The 23,100-nt window shown below is 37.2% G+C and overlaps 1 protein-coding gene across 15 annotated transcripts; it reads right to left on the reverse strand.

Moving 5' to 3' along the window:
• Positions 1–2,896: 2,896 nt before the first annotated feature.
• On the reverse strand, positions 2,897–20,863 carry pax6a (paired box 6a). 15 transcript variants are annotated; one of them, XM_084397353.1, is made up of 15 exons: positions 20,488–20,859; positions 16,314–16,459; positions 14,118–14,189; positions 13,841–13,894; positions 13,011–13,034; positions 10,772–10,902; positions 10,372–10,413; positions 10,066–10,281; positions 9,626–9,791; positions 5,624–5,782; positions 5,380–5,462; positions 4,790–4,940; positions 4,562–4,674; positions 4,225–4,366; positions 2,897–3,741 (listed from the first exon to the last, which is right to left on the reverse strand). In XM_084397353.1, the coding sequence occupies exons 4-15, from the start codon at positions 13,851–13,853 to the stop codon at positions 3,656–3,658; spliced, it is 1,326 nt and encodes a 441-aa protein (XP_084253479.1). In that variant the 5' UTR covers positions 13,854–13,894; positions 14,118–14,189; positions 16,314–16,459; positions 20,488–20,859; the 3' UTR covers positions 2,897–3,655. The 15 variants fall into 15 exon arrangements, with proteins under 15 accessions (XP_084253479.1, XP_084253470.1, XP_084253483.1 ...); XM_084397344.1 differs by lacking the exon at positions 14,118–14,189; XM_084397357.1 differs by lacking the exon at positions 13,011–13,034.
• Between the last annotated feature and the right edge of the window lie 2,237 nt (positions 20,864–23,100).

The following is a 23,100-nucleotide window of genomic DNA, read 5'->3' on the forward strand; positions in this document are numbered from 1 at the left end:
TTGCAGCTGTTTACAAGACAATATAATTCATAGATGCTTCATTCATCCACTCCTCCACAAACTCTCATATCAGAGCAACTAAATTTCCTACAATTAATGTTGATAGTACATTTTATGCTAACAGTGCCATCCTGCATATTCATGAATCTAACAGTCATTTAAACCCTCAACTCAAACTAGTGTAGCTCTCTTCTTTTTGTTGCCTTTGACATCAACACAAATTTGATCCTAACTTCCACTCAGATCTTACTAATTCAATCGATACACTAAGGGTACGTTTACACAATGTGCTAAAAACGGAAAAAGTTTTTTTTTTTTTTTTTTTTTAAGGTAGCCTACAGACAGACAACATTATCAAAACGATTCCCGTTCACACTAACACAAAATTATTAAAACCGCCGTCATGCCAGTAGTTGGCGATGTCACTTTGTAAAGAAACCCTATATGCTCCAATAGACTGAACACATAATACACATGCGTTTACACAACACCGTTTTCAACTAAAACAAGCTTTTGAAAACGGGTTTCAAAGTGCACGTTTTTGAAAACGATACCGTTGTCGTCTCCGTGTAAACTACAGAAACATGAATTTGTGAAAACAGTGACGTCATGCGCAGCCGTATTACGTGTTCAGTCTATAGAGCTGGTAAGTCCCGCCCCTTCCGCTAACCCCACTGGACCTCTAGGTTGAAAATCGTCAATGCAAGTGAATGTGAGAAAATAATTATTTTCTGGTCCCGTTTGAATTTTGCCATGAATGTGAACATATGTTGTCTGTGAATTTTTAATATAATTTTTCGTGTGAAGAATGCTACAATTTAGCGGGTAGAAGTTTGATACGGTTAGACTTTGTGTGAGAGCACTTTGTGGACTACAACTCTTCGCTGCTTTCGATTACATCAGACGGGAATCTGAAGAAAGAACAGCCCATTTTGTTGGAATTGTGACATTTGGGTACAAAACACACAGGCATCTCGATCTGTCTCCATAGATTATCTCAGCATTAGCACCGTGATTTGACAAGTGGAGGGAAAATGTGTTATGGGGTGACGTCACATAGGCGACAGTCTTTCTCGTTGTGTCTTTTCCACAACTGCTAGCCAAATAATCATACAATATACTGTCAAACTCGTAACATGAAAAATTATATAAAAAATTCACAGACAACATATGTTCACATTCATGGCACAATTGAAACGGGACCAGAAAATAATTATTTTCTCACATTCACTTGCATTGACGATTTTTCAACCTAGAGGTCCACTTGGGGTTTTACGGATGGGCGGGACTTAGGCTACTCACAAGTGACATCGTCAACTACTGGCCTGGCATCATAATACAGCGTTGTTAATCGCTCTGACAATGTTCATATGTTTTGACAATGTTCATATGTAGGCCTACCTGAAAACGCAAATGAAAATTCCATTTTTAGTAGGCCTACATCGCTGTCATGTAGGCTACTAAATGTACCCTTAGGTGATTGTCATTTCAAATTAGTTATATTATTTTAGCCTATATAGGGCAGTTATACACAAATTATATACATTTTCCAGACTACTATATCATTTTGTCTAGATGTCTGTGTTACTGTAGTCCTACCTAGTTTTCACTTTATTCTCTGTACGTGACGAACAGGCCAATCGCTGTCACACGTAGGCTACCTGAATGTTCTCCTGTAAGGATTCCTCTCTACATTTCCCTCCCTGCTGAGTCTACCGAGGGGGCAAAATTACATATTTTACCCTGCAATCATTTCACTTACTGGTAAGATAAATGCATTGTTTTTGATTTATTCTTTAGAGTAAACAGTTGCTTGAGTTCTCTTTGTTTGCTTCTTTGCCGTTTCATGCGATAGCAATGGTGGTGTATTGAACGGAGCGTTTGCCGAAATGTTTTTTGATGGCATGCCGATACTTATACAGTGAATAAGTTTTCTGACTATGGGACCCCACTTTTCGCTTTTCATTCCTTAATGTAACAAGATCAACATAAAACCAGATTATCAATTATTAACATGCAGATAATTTTAAAGACAACAAGCTTAGTGAAGTGTCACAAGAATCAGGTTTCATTTAACATGAAAACTAACCACGAACCAGTGTTATTTTAGTTTTGTTATAGTTTTATTATTATTTTGAATGAGCTTTTTTATATTTATATTTTAGTTTTAGTTAGATTTAGTTTTAGTTTTTTATTTCCGGTTAATAATTGTAATACTTATTTCAGTTTATTACCAGTTTATTTATTTTTTTAGTTTAAGTTTTGCAACAGATATTTATATTTTACTTTATTTCAGCTTCATTCCAATTAACATAAATGGTTTAATCAGTTTAACCCTTTAATAAACATCACTTCTACAGCATTTATTAATCTTAGTTAATGTTAATTTCAACATTTGCTAATACGCTTTTAAAATCCAAAGTTGTATTTGTTAACATTTGTTAATGCACTGTGAACCAACATGAACAAACAATGAACTTATACTTTAGATTTTTACTAACTTTGCTTTAAAAAATGCTTTGTTAGATCATGTTAGCTAATGCATTAACTAACAAATGAGACCTTGTTGTAAAGTGTTACCAAGTCATTTTTGAATTATTATATATATAAACGTTTAAACAGGTTTCTGTTTGAGAAGATTCTCTTTTAGATTAAACATTTAAAATGAATGAATCAATTATTAGTTATTCAAATAGTTGTATGAGATTGGATGAAATTAAATGATTAATCGTTGATTTTATCATGAAAAGGGACAACAAAATGCATATGCTGAAGAGTGTAATAACTGATACGCCATTCTTATTTTTGGCTACATCAATGTTAGTTATGTTGCATGTAAAGCATGTACTGTATGTATTGAATATTCAGAGAATTATAAAATGAAATTATTTTTATTATAGAAATTGTTCTGCGAGACTTCTAGGGAAGACAAATACTTATATTTTGACATAAACAAAACTGAATTACATCGAAGACACAATCTACCGTTTTAAGCTACCAAACATTTTCCTTTTCCAGTTCAGCAGTCGCCGCGTTCAACAGCTTGCTTTTGTCCGCAAGCTTTGGAAAAAAAATTCTGGATTGGCTTCCTTTGAACTCTGTTGCTGTTTTTGTCTTGAAATGATACAGAGATTGTTTGTTTCTACAGGTCCACATTTGAAACAGAAATGGGCAGAAGTTCTTGATATCAGCTGATGATGAAAAAAGAATGATGAATAAGCCTGCACAAATGTTCTTCCGCTCACCGATGCAAGACCAACTTAGTTTGACAGTCCATCCACGGTTGTTAAATTTTTTTTTTTTTTTTTTTTTTTGTCATAACATACAATTGGCCATTACATGTACAAATACATCAAAATGACTTAAGTTGGAAACTGAAAAACAGAGATTTTTTTTTTTCCATTTTTACGATATAATACCGGGCACTTTACAGAAGTCTGTTCTCTTTTATTCTTCAAGTCTTTGTGTCCAAAGAATGATAGAGAAGTGGCACTATCCCAGTACAAAAAGGTCCTTTAGAGTCTCCTCTTTTCCTTCCATAGTAAAATACTGCTGAACAGCCCTGCCTTGAAGCCGAGAGACGTCAGGAGATGAAGGAGCTCCTCTCTTTTATCCTCTCCTCTGTTTTCTTTTTTTGTTCTCATGTGTCTTGTTCTCACTGTAGTCTGGGCCAGTATTGGGACATGTCTGCTTCACTGCCTGGCACTTGGACTGGTACAGACACCCCAGGTGAGATTAGACCTGTAGCATGACAAAAATTAAGGAAATATTTAGGATTGTCATATTATGTAACTTAAGAGCATTTCTAAAAATGAAGAAAAAATGCATAAAAATGTTAATAAAAATATGAAATCATATAATGATAAATACGAAATTAAATAGAAATAAATAATTAAAAAATGAATAAAAATGAACCTTATCCTTATCATGCATCGCGTGTATTCCGCTATTTTAGGCATTTCTCTTTGTGTAAAATATGGTATATATTCTACATTTTATAAGTTATATACATTTTAATAAAAATATGATTTAATATAAATCATATTAAATATATATATTTATAATATTTAAGTTAAAAAACTTTCAAATTACAATTAAAAACATTTATCATATTCAATTATATTAATAATATTAAAAATAAAATACACAAATATTTAATGAAATTATATATATATTCTTTTTTTTTATAAAATGTTTTGCTTTAGTAGAAGACTAAACACTTACCCGTTGAGGTTGTGCCTGAGGTGGCCATTGATTGGCTGTTCATATGTGCCTGCATGTGTGGTGGTGTGTATGTGTCATAGCTCCGCCCATTCACCGAAGGACTGGTGGGCAACATGCAGGAGTAGGATGAGGTCTGGCTGGGCTGTGGAGGGGGGAAGAGGGGCAAACCTGTCAGCAACGCTCACATCTAATATAAACAGCCTTACAGACCTGCATGCTGTAGTTGCATTAGATTTACAGTGTGCGGAAATATCAAATTACTAATCCTTTGAAACATTGAGGTAGGCACAACAGTGTAGAACAATATAGTACAGCGTGAAGCACTAAACTGACATACTTGCATAGGAATGTTGTTGGCCATGGTGAAGCTTGGCATTGGTGGCAGAGCGCTGTATGTGTTCGTAAGGGCCGTGTCCGGTCTTCCCAACATGGAGCCCGATGTGAAGGATACTGTTTAAAAAGTAAAAGAAAAAAATGTTTAAAAACGTAGTTTCTTGTATAATTTCAGTAGTGTTTGCTTATGGCCTGCACCAACAATATTGGTTATACATTTTAGGGTCTTTACCTGGCGTTGTGGGCTGAGGGATTGGCTGATAAACGCTAGTGCTGAAGCTGCTACTGATGGGTATGTGACTCGAAGAGTTGCTGGCCTGTCTTCTTTGATTTCTTAACTTTTCTTCTCTCCTCCATTTTGCTCTTCTGTTTGAGAACCACACCTGGACGGACATGCTTTAGTTAGTTTTCAAAGACTTTTAAAACATCATACAACAATTAGTATCTAGCAGGATGAAGACTGATAAAGTGGGACACGTCAAGTTTAGTATTTAATATGATGGCAGTTTTCTTTCCTGTGTTGACATATTTATCATATATATATATATATGATTTAGTTACATCACAGCTACTTGATAATCCGTTGAAGGTTTAGTGGGTGGGACATTCTCATTGAAGACATTTGATTGGACAAAATCTGTGTAGTGCAGGATGAGTCATCAATATTTTTGCACTGTTTTTTCCAGAAGAGAGAGACTAAATTTTAAGTGCTTAAAGCCACAAAACTGTGATATCATTTGAGCAGCTATTTATGACATTTATGATAATATTTTAAAACTAGGGCGATGAAAAATGTTACCAGATTCTAGTGTTTTCGCTCACCTGTATTCTTGCTTCTGGTAAGTCTATTTTCGCAGCAAGTCTCTCTCGCGCAAACACGTCAGGATAGTGCGTCCTCTCAAATTCTGGTGGAAACATTAAAAAATAATGTTAAAAGGAGCTACGATATCATGCAAAGTAACTTAGCTATCTTTAAATCCATCAAATAAAAGTTTACCAAAAAAGTAATATTTTCGAAATGAAGTGTGATTCTGTTGTTTGGAATAGTAATAATCTCAATGTTTACCTTTTTCAAGTGCTTCTATTTGTTCTTGTGTGAAAGATGTGCGGTTCCTTTGCAGTTTTCTTTTTAGCTGAAGCCTCATCTGTGTTTCATCCGAGTCTTCCCCATTGGAGCTTATTGAGTTTGTGTTCTCACCACCTCCGTCTGACTGTTGGCAGCCATCTGGAAAGGAAATATAAAATGTAAGATAATTCTGTCTAAAAACGTGATTCTCGTTTTCAGTTTGGACTCCATGCTTTAATTAAGGTATCTTGTCATATTTCTGTAGGGACAATGTGGCACAAAATTAGTGGAGCGTTTTGTAGGCTACAGTATCGCCCTCTGCAATGTTGTGGGAAAACATTTCGAGCACGCTCGCTTAGATCTCTCAGCATCGAGTCACAAAGGCTGACGGGCTCGAGGGCTCTACAGAAACGCGATTAAAATGTCCCAGAAATCTTTTCAAATGTTTTTAAAAACCAAACCCTCTCCCCCCTTTTCATCCCAGAGTTCTTCAATTAGGCTATGGCCACCATATGGGAGTTTGCAGAGCTATTGAGGTGACCACCAATACTTGAATAGGAGAGGGATGCTTTCACAGTCACACAATGCGGGAGAGTAGGGTAACTCTTAAATACTGGCAGTGAGGACGGATGGCAAACTTTCGTGGGTTGAATTTTGAGGACACAATTGGACCAGGCGACAAAAGGATTCTCTCGAGCGGTCATTGTAGCACGAGGATTCCAGTCAACAGACTTTTCAGCTCGGCGTGTTAACCTTTATGCTCTACTGTCATTAATCACTGTCCCTAGGGCCGGCCCGTTCAACCCCGGTTAGGATTTATACCTTCTTATAGGCGCAGGGAGAAAACAGCCAGGCCACCGTGAATGAGACATCGAAATGCGAAGGCTCTTGTTTGTCACAGACAAGGGGATAGGAGTGCCAGTTTTGAGTCGATAAGCTTTAACCCTGCTGTGTTGTTGGACACCAGTGCCTAATTAAGCCCACCAGATACATTTGAGGCTAAATATTTGAGTTTGAAAAGTCTAAAGAAACTTGTTGATATTTTACACACAGTTGTCTAATATAAATGAAACTCCAGACTGAATGGACTTTTACATGGGTGGTGGTTTAAATAGTCACGTGGCCACAGGCCAAACTTCCAGTCTGTGTCAAAAATTTGGAATGTATAATATTTAAAGGGTATTTTATGAATTTATTAAACAATGCTCACAGGACATGTAAACTATAGTGGGAAAAAGAAAGTCTGCCTGTCAGTAAAATATTTTAAATATATAAACATATATAGGCTACAGTAATGTTAGCTTACAATTAGTTTTTTGGGGTCTTATAGAGCAAATTAGCAATTTTTGAGATTATAGTTTCCCACAGGTTACAGCTATGAGAATATAACCCTTTTGATTTTTTTTTTTTTTAAACATGCAGGTTTATTTAACTGATTTCACACAAGACATATCAAACTATTTGAGGATAAATTTGTTAAAACCGCGTTATGAAATTTAGTTCACCTTTCATACGAGTATTTTTTGAAAGTAGATGATTTGACTAATCAGTAAATGATTTAGGTGATGAACTAAGTAACAATAATAACCTTAAAGAAATTAAGCTCATAGCATGTCACTGTAAAAAGTGATCAGTTGACTTAACTTAAAAAAAGTGAGGAAACCCTTTGCCTTAAAATTATTAAGTACATAGACTTAACTTAAAAAGTTAAGTTTCCACATGTGGAATTGTCAAGTTCACATAACTTAATTTTTTTCAATTATGCATGGTTTATAACTCAATAATTTTAAGGCAGCTGATACATTTTTACAGTGATATAACCATAGGTTGTATGAAGCTCAGACTAAAACGATAACAAATAATTTTTCCATACTTTTTTACTGGTATGATGTAAGTTTAACATAGTCACCCAATCTACTGACAAGCATGTGAAATATTAGGCTACATATCGGGCCTACTAGCTTTCCTTTTCTTCTAATGCAAAGTAATTTATTCATCAAAGACAGTGCGTTTCTATGTTCAAAAAAAAGTTTTAAAAGGTCTTTGTGTGTAGCATCCACACTTTTCAAGAGCTAATCCGAATGTGTGGCCTGTTCTCAAAAGCTTGACCAACTGTCGCCAGATTTAGGATTTGTTTTCTCTGAGAAAGGCGGTGGGAAATAAAATCATTCCTTATTGGGGCGTTGTCGTAACCGGTGAGGCGGAAGGCAAGCAAAAAATGTGGCAAAACAACCGCGGCATCTTTCAGCTGTGGAGGCCTTGATCAAAACATGCGAGGACCCTTGGAAAAGAAAAAGTGTCCAAATCCTTTAGACGGCTTTAGTAGCCCCGGTCCTATGGCGGAGGGAGGGGCTGAGCCTGTTCCTCTGAATGCTATAGAGTTGTCTCTTTTAGCGTCCTGTCAGCCCAGATGAATCCGCGATTTTATTCAGTGTTGCGTGACATTCATCAGATTGCGACCATATTTCTCTCGCTCAGAAACCTCACCCAGACTAATGTCTATGACAGCTATATAAGAGAGGATCGATATAAGTAGTTTAGCTACCTACAAAAAGCCTCAAAAATAGCCCAACACAGATAGTGATGGCTGTTGTTATATTTTAAACGCAAAGGTTTGAGTTTGTCATAAATCAGAAATTAGATGCTTAACAGTGTGGCAATTATATAGGCTAAATTAGCAATTAATAGATAAAATAAAAAAATAAGCACTTTATTAAAGTAAATAAGCATGTTATCTCGCGTGTATGTTATGTTTTTTTTTATCGTTTTCGTCTTAAACATTCTGGTATACGAGGCCACATGACAATAAACCGTATTAAATATGCATAGCCATACATGTAGGCTACTTGTTATGTAGCATGTCATGCGAAATCAAATTAGTCCAGTATCTTGTACTATAGTTTTAGTAGGCTAAACATCTCTAATTTTTCTCATAAAAACATGTTAAATATTATAGGCTATAACGTGTTTTTGCTCATGTGAACCAGCTTTAGGATAGCCTAGCTTACTCTCCTTGGTAAAGCTCAAAAAAAGTTGCTGCAACCAGTCACTGATTTGACACGCCGTTAGGCTATGCAGACATTCATTCTTTATATTTGTATCTTTTTACGTCTGTCTTTCGTTGAGTAGCGCCTTTAACACTATAACAACTCTAATTGGCAAACGTTGCCATATCATGTCCAGGGTGTCTCCGGTGGAACATTTCCACAGCTGTCTCCTCGAACTAAACACGTATTTAAGTCACCTTAATGGGAAACAAAACGTTCTCTAATGAGCTATTACATAGCGACAGAACTGTTCTCATAACACATTTTTCTGTGTGACAGAAACATATTTTGCACAGGGAATCCACACACGGTTCCCTGTTTATTTCTATGTCTTTTTCTTACGAACTGTGAATGTGGATTGCAACTCGAATTACTATTCGTAATTTTTATATTATCTTTATGGCATATAATTTAATAATTCAAGGTATTTAATTCAATTATTAATAACAGTAATTTAACCCCCGTGCAACATTTTGTGAAGCATTTATTTAAATTTATATATAGCAATTATAAAAACTATATGGAATTTAAAAACTAAAAACATTCTTTATTATTATTATTACGGTAGCCTAATTGTTTTACCTTTTTAGATAATAATTCATCATTAATTACTCTGAATCAACATGCACCAATGCTAAGCTTTCCATATATTGTAATCATTATGTCCACAACTTTACTTCAATGAGCTCATTGTTTCTCATTATTATACATTGTTAGCTAACTGCGTGATTTGTACATGTACATTTCTGAAATACATTACTTGGACACAGCCACTTCTGGTAACGGTTCACTCTAAATTGCATGCATTTTCTGTAAATCTGCTTTGAAACAATATGTATAGTGAAAAGCGCTATACAAATAAATGTGAATTGAATCCAGATAGCAAAATAACAATCAGCGAATGCAATGCCCCCTTTTGCACCATCTTCCTCTATGGAAAGTAAAATAGCCATACCTTGATTGGGCTGTCCTGGCACTGAGGTTCCGGGGTACCAGCCCGGCCGGGTCCCCCACGTGCCGGTCTGACCGTTCAGCATCCTCAGCTTTTCATACATGCCATCTGCGCCCATCTGTTGCTTTTCGCTAGCCAGGTTGCGCAGTACTCTGTTTATCGATGACACCTGAAAGACGAACCCAAAGATGCGGCACATTAATTAAAGCGCGCGTCCGCGATGTGGCATCTTGGCTTTCGGAACGATTGGCCCCATTTCTACACAGGCCTACATGCCAGAGCATTACATCGCATTGCATTGTCCTCTAGTGAGGAGATTACAGCAGTGGCCATGATGTTGGAGAATGTTCACGTTCAAGGTCATAGTGCATGCATTTAAGCAACAAAGCAATCAAATTATTACGCATTAACTCATGATGTTGAACTTCTCTGAATGAACTTACACTGGGTATATTATCGTTTGTGCAGACCCCGTCTGATAGCAGCCTGTCTCGGATTTCCCACGCGAAGATTGACGGACACTCCCTCTTGTACTGGGCAATTTTGCCGACCACCTCTGGAGTCGCTACTCGTGGTTTACTTCCTCCGATCGCCCTGGGTCTGATGGAGCCTGTTTCATAGTATCTACCCAAGATTTTGCTCACACAGCCGTTCGACACCTAGATGGAAAACAAAAGAAACAATTCACATACATTATTTAAAACTAGTGTGAAATGTTAAGTGTATGCTGCAAGCAATGATAAGCTTACGTTTTCATTGTCCAGCACTTGGACTTTTGCATCAGCATGGGTCTATAACACAAGAAATACCTTTAACACAAAAAATATGTCTTCAGTGGTACGAGAAATGATGCACTTTTTAAAAATGCATTTCGCTCGCCAAATTTTAAAAATAGCCAAATGGAAAAAAAGATGAGAAGTGCTTCGATCCATTCCACAAGACCACTGTTTATGCATTCCAAAATGAAATTTGAAATGAACCCTCGTTGCTCGCTGGCATTAATAATGCAAAGGTTTATTTTAAAAAAAATTGCTATGCAGCTGGGAAAAAGCAGTATGAAACAGCACAAATGTGAAACAAAACTACTGTAAAGTTATTGCAGTTGTTTTGGTGAAGAGTTAACATGAAAGGAAAATGCCTTATCATCACCTGCAGAATCCGGGATATGTCACACGGCCGCGCGCCACTGTGAGCGAGTTCAACTATTTTCTGTCTCGTGGAGTCGGGCAGCGGTCTGCCGTTGACGAACACACCGCCGAGCTGGTTCACTCCACTGTGACCTAAAAAAAGAAAAAGCTTGTAATTCACCCAGCATTTAGCAAACCAGACTCTATTCAAACAGAATCCAATCACAGCTGTTTTTATTAATAGAAGCTTTCAGGTCGCAATTGTCTAAAATGAGTCAAGCATTACTAGAGCATTGTCAACAAATCTCAATATTCAGCAGAGACCAGTGTAAATCGCTTTTAAATCAGCATAGCCGGTAATTATTGCTGTTGTTCAGCTGTCATATGTTTTCGACTGTTCTCCAGATGTGCTCGTATAATATCATAATCTCCTAATACACAATTGTAATATAATTACACATGCAGAACATTGATTAAGCGTCAGCGCTCTCGTATGATCTGGAGCAAAACATATCCAACCCACTGAGCCGAGATTTGCGCATCTTTGCAAAGCCTTAAACGGATCAGATGGCGTAATGCTATTTGTGGCATTACACTAAAACTTCTTAAACGCTGCAATGGTTTAAAGCATAGCCCCACACATTAAGTAAAACAATTTTTTTTTTTTTTTTTTTGAAAAAGAAAAAGAAAGAAAGAAAAAAAAAGCATCAAGCAATGCACAGCATTTCCTATGTAAGCAATTGGCTTATGTTACTAAAGCCCCCAAAAAGCAGACCAAAGGCACCAAACCTGAAGCCAAAACGGAAAAGCAGCCTTCCCGGTTTGCTTTACTTCTCAGCTCCCTTCCCTCCGAAGCCTCGCGTTAAATTGAGTCCAAGAGCACAAGCTCCTTTGCAATAAATAAGCTCCAAATATAGAAGAGGGGGAAAATATGATGAGCCTGCCTGACATTTGTCTTTAAAATAAAGCTAGCTGCATGTCAAGTTTGAGCTTAATTTCTGGAAATAGGCGGAAGTCGCCCTGGATCATGCATGGAAGGCTAATTGAAAAGATCAGTTGGAGCACTTGTGGCAGGCATGTCACTTTATGACATCGCTCTGCTTTTGAAAATCGCATCGTCACGACAAATAGTAGCATGATAAAACGACCCTTTCTGTCTGCATTTGGATATCACTCAGACTAAATTGGACTCTACTCATTTCCCCTTTAAGGGAAGCTTAATTTTAAGGTAGCCAGGGGCTGTGCGCGTGAACGTTCACGGGGGCGCGCCTCGCCCTTAATATATTAAAAGTGACATTTCTTTTTTTCCCAAGTGACAAACCTCCATTGCCTATATTTAAGCACTGGGAGCAAATTTGCGGGATGCTGTTTTGATCTGCAGGTTAATGCGTAAATCTGCAAAGCCAAATATAAAATCTGTGTTTTATTTTTATTACGCATTATGTGCTTTATAGTTTATTCTACCTGAGAACTACTTCTGCTAATATGTCTAGTACTCTTAACATAAAGAAATGCAGAATGAAAAACGGTCTTTTTCTGTTCCGTAATAGACGCATTGAGGATTTATTGGCTTTGAAACCATATGGCTCTTAAATGCATCCACTTGTTTTGAGCTGGCCAACACGCAGATTAGGATATAAAATCAAAACTTTCGCTTGAAAGGTTAAGTCTTAATCGTTCTATAATTCCCCACGGTGAATGGTGTGGGTCTCGCCCAGTGGCAATCATTGCGCGCGCGGTACTCTGTTTCTAATCAATTAATAAGAAGACATATGGTGTCAATTTGGACGCTCCACTCTATATACACCCAAGAGTTATTAGCACAAAGCTTGGGTTGTCGCCTGTGACCTTTAAACAAACCAAAGGCCTAACCCAAATGATATCTATTTATTAATACACGCGAGAAATCACACGGCAACATTTGTGTAGCCTACACTGATTATCCTCGAGAGAAAAAATAAAATAATAATAATCATCATTTTTTTACGCCGCGTAATATTTTGTGATTTTATTCCAATAATATTTTTAAAGTGTGGGGATATGATTTTTATTTATTTATCGCTCATTTTGTTTCATGTGCTCTACTTCTGCTGACCTCATTTGAAATGCTTCGTTACTCCAAATTTTTGCACCTTCCAAAATAGATCATCTTTTCTACGGACGTCAAAATTAGTGACTAAAACAGTACATGAGGACAGAGCAAATAACTGGCACTTACAACAATAAAAGGAATAGAAATGAGAGGATGACATTCAACACACCTTCGTTACAGATGTCATACACCTCTTGTCCAGCATTAAGAGAGAAAATATGTCTCATTTATTGTAATCATAACTTACTCAGTGCTTTCCACAAATGACTAAGTATATGTTTTGCTAGTTGGCCTTCACACATCTCAAAGACAGACACATAAGCGCATGTAATTTATTCATGCTCTACAACACTCAATGCTGCATCAAAGCTCAGTCTATTATTTCACTCTCGCGGTGTTTCATAAACATGAGAGAAGTTCCATCAGAATCATGCAATGTCAATTTCGTCTCTGCTAATGGACTAGGTGGATTGGCCGCCGATGCTAACATTAATTCAGCAATTATTTAAAAGCAAGTCAAGCAGAAACATCCTCTCTCTCTAATACACACACACAATTATGCAAAGAGCATATGGGTTAGACACTCTAACTAGGTTGTGTAGCTATGCAGGCTTCTATGTGTTCTATTCTACTTTTTTTTTAATTCAGGAAATTTCTCACAGATAATGTAATTATTGCTCTCTCAAATGTAGCCGTACGAATTGAAATATTGGAATAAAGTTCCATAAAACTGTAAAATAGTTAAAGTCAAGCTTGAGTTTAGCAGTTAGTTTAGCTTAGTGCTCAGCTACTTTGAGGGAGCTGTATGAATGACAGGCAAAAATGTTGGCAGCATGCACGCGCCCAACACCCCTGACGAACAGTGTAAACTGCCTTCACTAATATACCAAAACAAATGCCTTTCTGGCTTGACGCCTCTCACGGTTTATTTTTTCGCTCACCATTTTATTAAACAGACCAAAACGCATTTCAGAAAAAAAAGAAAAGAACTCCACTTACTGTTTTGCATCATGGACGCGACGCCAGACTCCCACGTGGCCCGGTTATAGTATTCTATTAGTCATAAAGAAACAATAATATTGGTCAGTTTCACGGTTTTAAATCACGTGTATTGCAGTGCAATTTGTGTAAGACTTGTGTGCAAGAAAGTTACGGACAATATTGTGTGCATGGGCTAAAGCTTCAGCATTTTATTTTTGCATTCATGCTGCAAAAAGTGAGAACAAAAAAAAATACTGTCTCCACAAATACACTTATGCCCAGGGTTTAAACTTGCCTGGAAACAGAGTTGTCTGTCCGCTTAAAACAATTTATAGACTCGCATCTGCTTCACTCTATTAAAATATCCCTAGGACAAAGCAAAACAATTTATTAGTACACCTAGCTGTAATTATTTATTTAGCATTACAACTAAATCTAATATGTTTTATTTTTTTTGATTAATTAATTTGTGTGTTTATATAGTTAAGATAAGTTTTAGTTTGGTTAAGTTTTCTAATTTTAAGTTTTTGTTATAATTATTAATAGTGTTTTTATTATTATAATTATTATTATACAGAATATTTTCGACATGTACATCTGCTTTTCCCCTAGAAAACTTCAAATGTTGTTGGCAAGGCCTACTTTTTATCCCTCCCCTTCAGATCCTCTCTTCTGGTGACACACGCTGTCTACCTCGCCTGGCTGCGCTGGAAAAGTAAAGCCAGGAGGGGTGAGGGGTCCCCGACAAAGCCCCGCTGAATTTTAACAATAGCTTTCTTTCTCCCTCTACACCAAAACCCAGAGAGTAAAACCCGGGCTCCCTAACTAGCTACACCGCTTCCAACTAAACGTACCAACAACTCTCAGAAAATACAAAGAGCTGAAGGGAGCGAGTCCCCCTCCTCCTCCTCCTCCTCCTCCTTCACCATTCCCCCCCTTCACCCGCATCAGCCAGTGCAGCTCACTGTGACCCGGTGCCCGTTACCTCAATGCCTTTTTGTTTGTCTCGTTGCGCGAAATAGAAAAGTAATTTCTTGTTATAAGTATCTGGAGGTAATTGTGTTACTGGTATATGTCGTTAAGGGCTGTAAAAAAATGTACAACAGCGCAGTGGGGCGCTCAATTGGTAAAAGACAATTGCAATAAAGAACCCATTCAATACATTTACCGAAAAGGAGGCCACTGAAGAAATACTCCCTGCTTTGATTTTTTCTTTTTCTAAGTAGATGAATTGTGTGCGCGGTTTACAGTGCACAGCAACAAATAAATACATACACTAATTGCCAGCGTTGAGTTGCACGTGTTTCATTTAATCAACATTTATCATTTTAAATAATGTACTGTATTGCCTTTTAATTGAAATTATTTGTAACAATTTTTTTACATTTCACGTTTTCTCAAATTTCTACAAATACGGAAAATCAAAATAAATATATATTTTTAAAATTGCAAATAAATGTTTATGTCATTTTTACTAAGTTAACTATTTAGTATTTCTTACCCATGTGGGCTATTTAAGGTCTTCTGCCTGCACTTATCTTTTTAGTTAATGATCTGTTTTAATAGTGCTGTCTGTAATTGACAGGGCCTAATCTGCATTTTGTTCGTTCTAATGTGCAACATGAAGGCTCTTAATTAAGCACACGTATTCTCAAGCCTTTGATATTCTGCGGAAAGTACGTTCGAGTGAAAGTTTCGAAAGTTGGAAACGATGCGAATTTATATCGCGACAGATTTATAAAACTGCTATATAATGCAGGATATAAAATACAGTCACCGTTTAAAATAGAATAAGATGCATTTAATTTTACATCATTTAAAAAGTGTCGAATTTAAAATGTATTTTTACATCAACGTATACACATAATAATATCGATAATATTTTTCAGTTCGTTTTTTTTTTAAATACTAAACAACAAAATGCAGTAACCTTAACGGTTAAGTTTGAAGTTTAGACTTTAATGTATTTCTGCTTTTTAAAAGTAAGTCTTTGGACAAAGAAGGCAGCAGTGCCCTGACTGAAAAGCAAAACACCAAGTTCACGGTGCGATTTGGTGCTGGCGCCCGGCTGAATGTGATGGTGTGATTCAACCTGACACTCCACCTCATCGGGTCATTGCGTTCCCATTTTCAGGACTGATCGCGGTCTTGGCCTACTGTGACTTTTGCTTTCTCTGTCATAAATAAGAACTTTGCTTGGCACAAAACTTGACATAGCCGAAGCACAAAAAGGCAAAGAGCGTCCGTGAAAATCAGTGATTTAGTTTGCCACCACGAGGCCATGCAGCTTTAAGTTTTCTGGTTTAGTTTTTTTTTTTTTTTTTTAAGGACACAAATAACTTTAGTAGCAGTCAATTTTTTTCCCCTCATAATTATTATTTACAAACCAACATTTTTCTTTTTAAAGCTGGCGTGTACATTTAACAAGATTTTCACTTTAGCGGTGCATATGCGTGCGAGTTGCTCAAAAGAGAAGAATGTCTTAACTTACCTTTTTGAGGCATAGTTCCAACAGCCTTCGTATCCTCGCTGAAATACTTCGTTTACAATAAGGAGAAGGCTCTGAAGAAAATCGTCCTCAAACAGTTTCTCTTTTATAGTTTCCAACTGATGGTCTGTGTGGAAAATTTAAATTCCCTGCGAATGAAACAGAGATTGACAATAAAATGGGATGTCAAGACTGCGCGAGACTGAAAAATGTGCGCTCGTGGTAGTGAGTGAGAGAGAGAGAGAGAGAGGGGGAAAAGAGGGAGAGGGAGCGAGAGAGAGAGGGCGCGCACCTATGCTGATTGGTGATAGCACTCGTGTATTAATGTATGTGTTCCTGGTCTGTGCCTCGCCTCCTCTCCTCTTCAGTGGCCCATTAGCTGAGCCTGACCTCTGTCATCATCTCCCAGCAAAACACTTCCTCCTGCCCCGGTGACAGAGCGGGAAACAGGGCCGAGCAAAAAAAAAAATTTAATTCTAGTTTTTAACCCTACTTAATCACTCCTCATAAGCAGATGATTCTCTACCAGTTTTTCCATTGAAATGCATTTGGGCGATCAGGCTATTGAATTCTGGGTGACTAGACACTTTTATTGAAAAAAAGTTTTTGGCATAGGCTAAGCTACAAAATGTTCTTGGAATTACCAAAGCAGCCTACCATGATTTCGATTTAACACGAGCATTGTCATGGTACAGAAACTGTACTTTTTGTAGTCAAATATTATTAAAGGGAGCAGGCTACAAATAATCATTTCGGTAACACTTTATTTTATGTCATTGTTGCATATCGTTAGCCTCATAGCATAATTGCCTAAGTCATTTTTTGTTTTTTTCTTGTTTTCCAAAGACATTGAAATATGACTTAGGCAATTATGCTATGAGGCTAACGATATGTTATGTAGTTACAAGTAATAACTAAAAAATTTGCATAATTGCATGCAACTAACCCTAAACCAAACCCTAATCCTAACCCTATAATAAGTAGGCCTACTGTAAAAAATAAACGTAAAAAAAGTTGCTGCCTTCAATTTTTTTTAAGTACAATCAACTTGGATGTTTAAGTAATTTCAACTTAAATTACATTAAACTGACCTTAAAAATTTAGTTGAATCTTGTATAACATAAAAAGTGGAAAATTGCCTAACTTATTTGGGCGAGTTAAAGCAATGTAAAAACATGTTGTCATAACTTATTGATCATGTATATTTTTTTACAGTGTAGTTACTTAATAATGTAGGCCTAACCATCATTTTTTTTAAGTGTTGGCTTGCTTCTATATACATTGTACTTAACCCCATTAATATTGTGTTAATGTACGCTACTCTTGTCCACTGAAACGAGCGCAAACTTTCTCCACGTGTCATTGTTGACTTGGTGTCTGAGAATGTCATCAGCCTTTAGGGCGCGCGCTCAATGATCAGTTGGGAGACCCCATACTATTTACATTAATAGCGTGATTTGTTGTCGTTTTTCAGCGGGAGAAAAAGAAACTCCGTGTCGTGGGTTGCCAAGGGGGAAATGAAAATATCATTACGTCCATGGCCGGACACTTAAACTACATTTGTTGATTGCTTGGACATTAGCACACACCTCGGTAAACCCCAAAGCAACCCCTCCGCGCCTGTGTTCGAGGTTACATGCGCTGCACTCTCAGCTCGCCACTCGCAGCTTGGGGTGTTCCACCCGTTCACTGGAGTGGAATAGATTCCGGGTTGGGATACAAGAACTGGAGATGGGGAGGGGGTGGGGGGGGGACGTAGTATAGCATGGTGGGACAGCTTTAAAGAGAGACAAAATGTGTTGGGACGCACGGAGCATAAAATTAAGCTGTGGTTGCATACACTTGACTTCGTTTTGACATGTGAAAAGTGCTAAAAGTCGGAGCTCATCAATAAACTATCGCGAAAGTGAATGCGAGCTCTGACAACCATTGCATTCCCCACTATAGCACAATGAGGAAACAAACGACACTGCCAAAGAGTCTGCATCGCAATGAAAGGCCGCTTGAATGGGAGTCGGATAATGAGCTGGCGCGACCGTCATGCACTGTCATCTCGGGTCCTGCGGTGCGACCCCTCCACACCGTTTGATATTTTCCAATATTTTCCCTCTCCTCGCCATTTCAAGTTTTTGCTGGTGAAGGATTCACCTCTTAATGCAACACGTTGTTCTACTGATTCAAACGTTTGTTATTAGTGTTTTGGTGTGTGTGTGTGTGTGTGTGTGTGTGTGTGTGTACTATACGACCCCATACTGTTTAAAATATTCGTAGCAAGCTAAGTGATGGTTGTTCTTAAAATAGATCAGTTTTAATCACTTTTTTTTTTTTTAATTAAAGGTTCTTCAATGGTTATTTTGAGCAACCGGTTTAGCAAATAGTCTTATTAAGAATAGAGGTCTTAAATTTAGCTATTGTTTTAAAAAGTTTAAAAAGTTATTAATGTTTTGTTAGCTGTTCTTCAGAACCACCTAGCCTATTTGTTTTTAACGTTAAATTAAAAGTGTTTATTGATGATTCCATGACATCATGTTGTAAAACTATTTTGGTTCTAATTGGAACGTTTACTTTTAAGAGTGTATATAGGCCTATATAAAGTAAATCAAAACATCCTTATGGAAAATAATAGCCTATTCACGCTATCGTTTAACCACGCAGCTTTTAAAGATACAACCTGTTTAAATCAAATATTTGACTAGTTCGAGACTTTTCACACGGATGGACTCTTGTAGTCCTCCCATCAATTAGCACAGTTCGGATTAGCAGTCAGTGGTGTTTGGTCATGAAAAAGAACCTAATCTTGTCGTTATTTCCCTCAGGCAAAATAGACGGTGCCTCGCCTCTCCCTAAAAGTTTTCAACAGGGAGAAAAAAAAAACTAATAATAAGGGGCGGGGACAGGACTGAATGCAGCTGACGTCAGAGAGAGAGAGAACTAGAGAAAGACTGGCTCTTATTAAGGCAATGTGGGAAAAGTTTATCGGCCAGTGCAAGCCCCACATCCAGTCACCATGTTCTGGGGGAGGGGACTTGCTAAAGTGTGTGTGTGTGTGTGTGTGTGTGTGTGTGTGTGTGTGTGTGTGTGTGTGCGCGCGCGCGCGCGCGTGTGTGTGGTTGCCCACAGCGACAGACCACCACACTGGCAAAGGGCCCTGCTATGTATGTAACTCTAGGATCTAAAAGAAGCAAGTTACACATTATTCCATTTCATTAGGCTATAATAGACAGAAGTTGTCTTGGGCTGATCATTTTAATTGTTATCTCCGTTCTTTCTTTTACTGATTACTGGAGAGGAGAGAACCCGGAGAATAGTTTTGCATCAGCCTGGTGTGAAGATTTAAATTATTTCGATAACATGACGTGTTTCAGTTGTGACAGAGTTTATGGGACGTGTAATCTGCATTCAGGGCAAAGTTTATGCATTGCAGGTCAATTGGGAACTTTAATCTTAAAATTAATGTTAATCTAACGACTGTTTTATCAGAAGCCATAGTGAATTAGTGCAATTTGCAAAGTAGCCATTGATAATGGTTAAAATATTTATTCTCTTACATTTAAATGCACAGTTTTTAACTACACTAATTCTGCTTTATGAGAAGAATTATACTGTATTATGGGAAGTTTAATATCTTATATAAAATATTTCTTTATGGCAAACACAATATCATTAATTTATCTCTTATTTATCTTACATTTATTTTAGTAGTCTATTATATATATTTATAATTTGATTCTGTAACTTACTGGCGAAGGTATAAAATACTTCAAATACGTTTTCAACTTTTTGTTTATTTAGTAGCCTAATATTAAATTAAGCTTCACAGATGCGCGACGTCCCATATTTTTATAATAATGAAAAGGTTGTTAATTAGTTATTTGGTTGAATGATATTTACTCTCATCTGACAGATTACATATTTGTCATAATCATTCCTCGTGAGGATCTCCTGTATAAAGATGTCCTTCAAGGCTTTGCACATAAAGCAATGGTGCCAAAAACGAGTATTAAGTATTGAAGAAGAAGAAATGAATTTCACGGCATAGTTTTAGGGCAGAAAAATTAAATAATTTGCATGCCAATCCTATTTGTTATTGCTCGAGATTAACAGAGCCCAAAATGATGTCAGCGCAACAATGTGATCTACATGGTATAAAGAAGAATTTAGAACGTCGTAAACTTACCTCAATAAACGCTATAGCCTTTGAGTGATTTCGTTATGAGAGGAACGTTTCCAAACGAGGCAAGAGTAAAGAGTGTCTAGAAAGCACCCCTCCGGATCCGTTTCACAAAACTACTCCCAAAGTAAACGATATCCAGTCCAACAAGCCGAAAAGGGAACCACGGGAAAAGTTGTGAGAGATTGTAAACCCCTCTTTGTAGTATGGATGAAAACACTAGCCTATTTAACAGATGAAAGTGTTCATCTCCCTCGTGTTTCTTACGACACACGCAAACGTCGCACGTTAACTGTTGTCTTGACGAGTTCAAAATACCTCACTTTAAACGAGGTTCGGAATAAAAAAGACGTCCTCGTCTCACCATCAACTTTCTCTAAATATTAACCTCAACCTGGCAGTGATTGGCTAGAGTGACGGGCCACGTCACAATTGACGCCATTTATCATTCCCCAAACCGGGAAGTTGAAAGAACGGCTGTCTGCTGTGTGCGTTTATAAGCCATAAGAAGTTTCTTTGAGGTTCCTCCGAATCTAAATGTAACAATTTAAAACGAACCATCATGAAAAGAATGTTATTATTTTTGTAGCCTATGATTTCTTTAAAACACAAATGAGCACTTTTTGTTGTGATACAAAGATTCAAAATAGGATCATAATGAGATGCACGTGCAATATTGCAATTCATTAATGCGGTTACACTTTATTTTAATGTGTCATTGTTACATTATATATTTAAGTACTGTGTAATATTTTTTTAACAACATGTAGGCCTACCTGCTGTAAGGTAAGGGTAGGATTAGGATTTGGTTGAGGGTTACATGAAGTACATATAACAAGGACACTGTAAAATAAAGTTACCAGAAAATATAACTATAAATATAACTTAAAACTCATCATGTTTGCTATTGCTCTTTTAATTATGTATTCTGAATGACAACACAAAATGACGTTTAATCTCATGGGACCCCATAGGCCTATATATGTTATGGAATTGATGTTTGTCATATGCACGCGCAGTAATAACACAAACGCTTTATATCATGTTGTCAGATGTGCATATATAAAATAGCCAATTAAAATGGCTTATTCCGCAGTTGGGAGCGTGTTTTTGAATCAAGGAGCAATGCAACCAACGTAACTGTTAATAGCCTAGTCCAATTAAAGACTATAAAGATAATATCTTTGTATTAAAGATCACAGCAGTTTCATAAAAGTAGGCCTATGCACATTTTCAAAAAGGAGAGCACATGAGAATCAAGTGCTGCCACCGTTTAGACCCCGTGAATCCGGTGCAACCCAGCAGAGTTCTTGAGATCTCCACTGGAAACCGCACGTTCTGGCCCCGCTTATCAGGCTGTCAATAAAGCGAGATGGGGATGCTAAAGCCGGGCCAGGTGCTGTCTCTCCCTCTCTCCGCTGGCCTGCACTCCAGAGCGCGATCAGGCGGAAACTTAAATCTGTCCAGCCAGCTTTCCCTTACGCCGACCCTCTGCTTCCAAGCGTGTGTGTGTGTGTGTGTTTGTGTGTGTGTGAGAGAGAGAGGAAAGCAAGGGGAGCCCCCCCCCGACACACATAACCATTCCTACTTATCACTTATCAAACAATCTTATTTCCACTGGCTTTAGTGAAACACCATCGAGAGTTAAAGTTGCAGTAAAAATATCTTATGGATATTTATTTACTTTTTTTTTTTTTCTGAAATATATAGGCCTATATATAGATATAGCCTATACATAAAACATAGTTTTTTAAACATTAACTTCTACTACTGAAGACTTCATGCTCTCAGTCAGTCTTTTATTAGGCTATATTTTGTTATTGTTTTGTTGTTGCTGAAATGTATGTGTGAGTGACAGAAAAAGATGGGCTATTCTGAATAAAAAGTATTACATTGGGACAGTTTGCCTTTACCGAACGCCTTAATAACGTGTTTTATGATCATTGAATAATCGACGTATTGGCTTTTTCTGCTCTGAAGATTTTTTATTTTGTGGTGTTGCTGAATATTAAAGACAATTTTATGCTTGTGGGTTCTGTGCTCTTGTAATAATTAGTGGCTAATCAAAGCAAAAACTACTTAGATTAAAAAAAAAAAAAAAAAACCGTGAAGGCCTTTTTAATTCATCATGAGCACAGAATCACTCATGTGGGTAATTTATCCATAGCAAAAGCTTTCCTGACTTGTGAAAACACCTGACAAAATATTTATGGTACTAATCGTGATTTCATTGGAGGTGGATTTTTGGTTATTATGAAGTAATTTAATAAGCTTGCTTGTGTGTGTGTATGGTTTGTTCAAACGACATTAGTTGAATTCCCTCGGGGTGATTGGATGCAGCTTGCTTAAAGTCGACAGCTTCGTCTTGTGTGTTGGAAATTCATTTTTGCTCAACGCGACAAGACGGAGTTCGATATTCAATGTATTTAAAAGCGCGTCAGGCGGAAAGACCTTTGATTATTTTCGCCTAATCCTAAATTAAAAGACTCCGTGTGTGAGTGTAACAAAATACGTTTCGTTATTTTCATTAAGACTCACCGCAGCATTCAGAGGCACTAAGAAAGATGTAGACTATAGCCTGCACGTAACCGTGTCGAGAGAGAGTTCAGACTCTGAGAT

Source organism: Rutilus rutilus (genome assembly GCF_951802725.1).
Source record: "Rutilus rutilus genome assembly, chromosome: 23".
Classification (NCBI taxonomy): domain Eukaryota; kingdom Metazoa; phylum Chordata; class Actinopteri; order Cypriniformes; family Leuciscidae; genus Rutilus; species Rutilus rutilus.

Coding starts and splice junctions, on each gene's coding strand:
- pax6a (XM_084397344.1), bottom strand. Junction 10,282..10,371: donor AAGTGCTGGACAATGAAAAC/GTAAGCTTATCA, acceptor TTTTCCATCTAG/GTGTCGAACGGCTGTGTGAG. Junction 4,675..4,789: donor CCCTCAGCCCACAACGCCAG/GTAAAGACCCTA, acceptor CTTTTTAAACAG/TATCCTTCACATCGGGCTCC.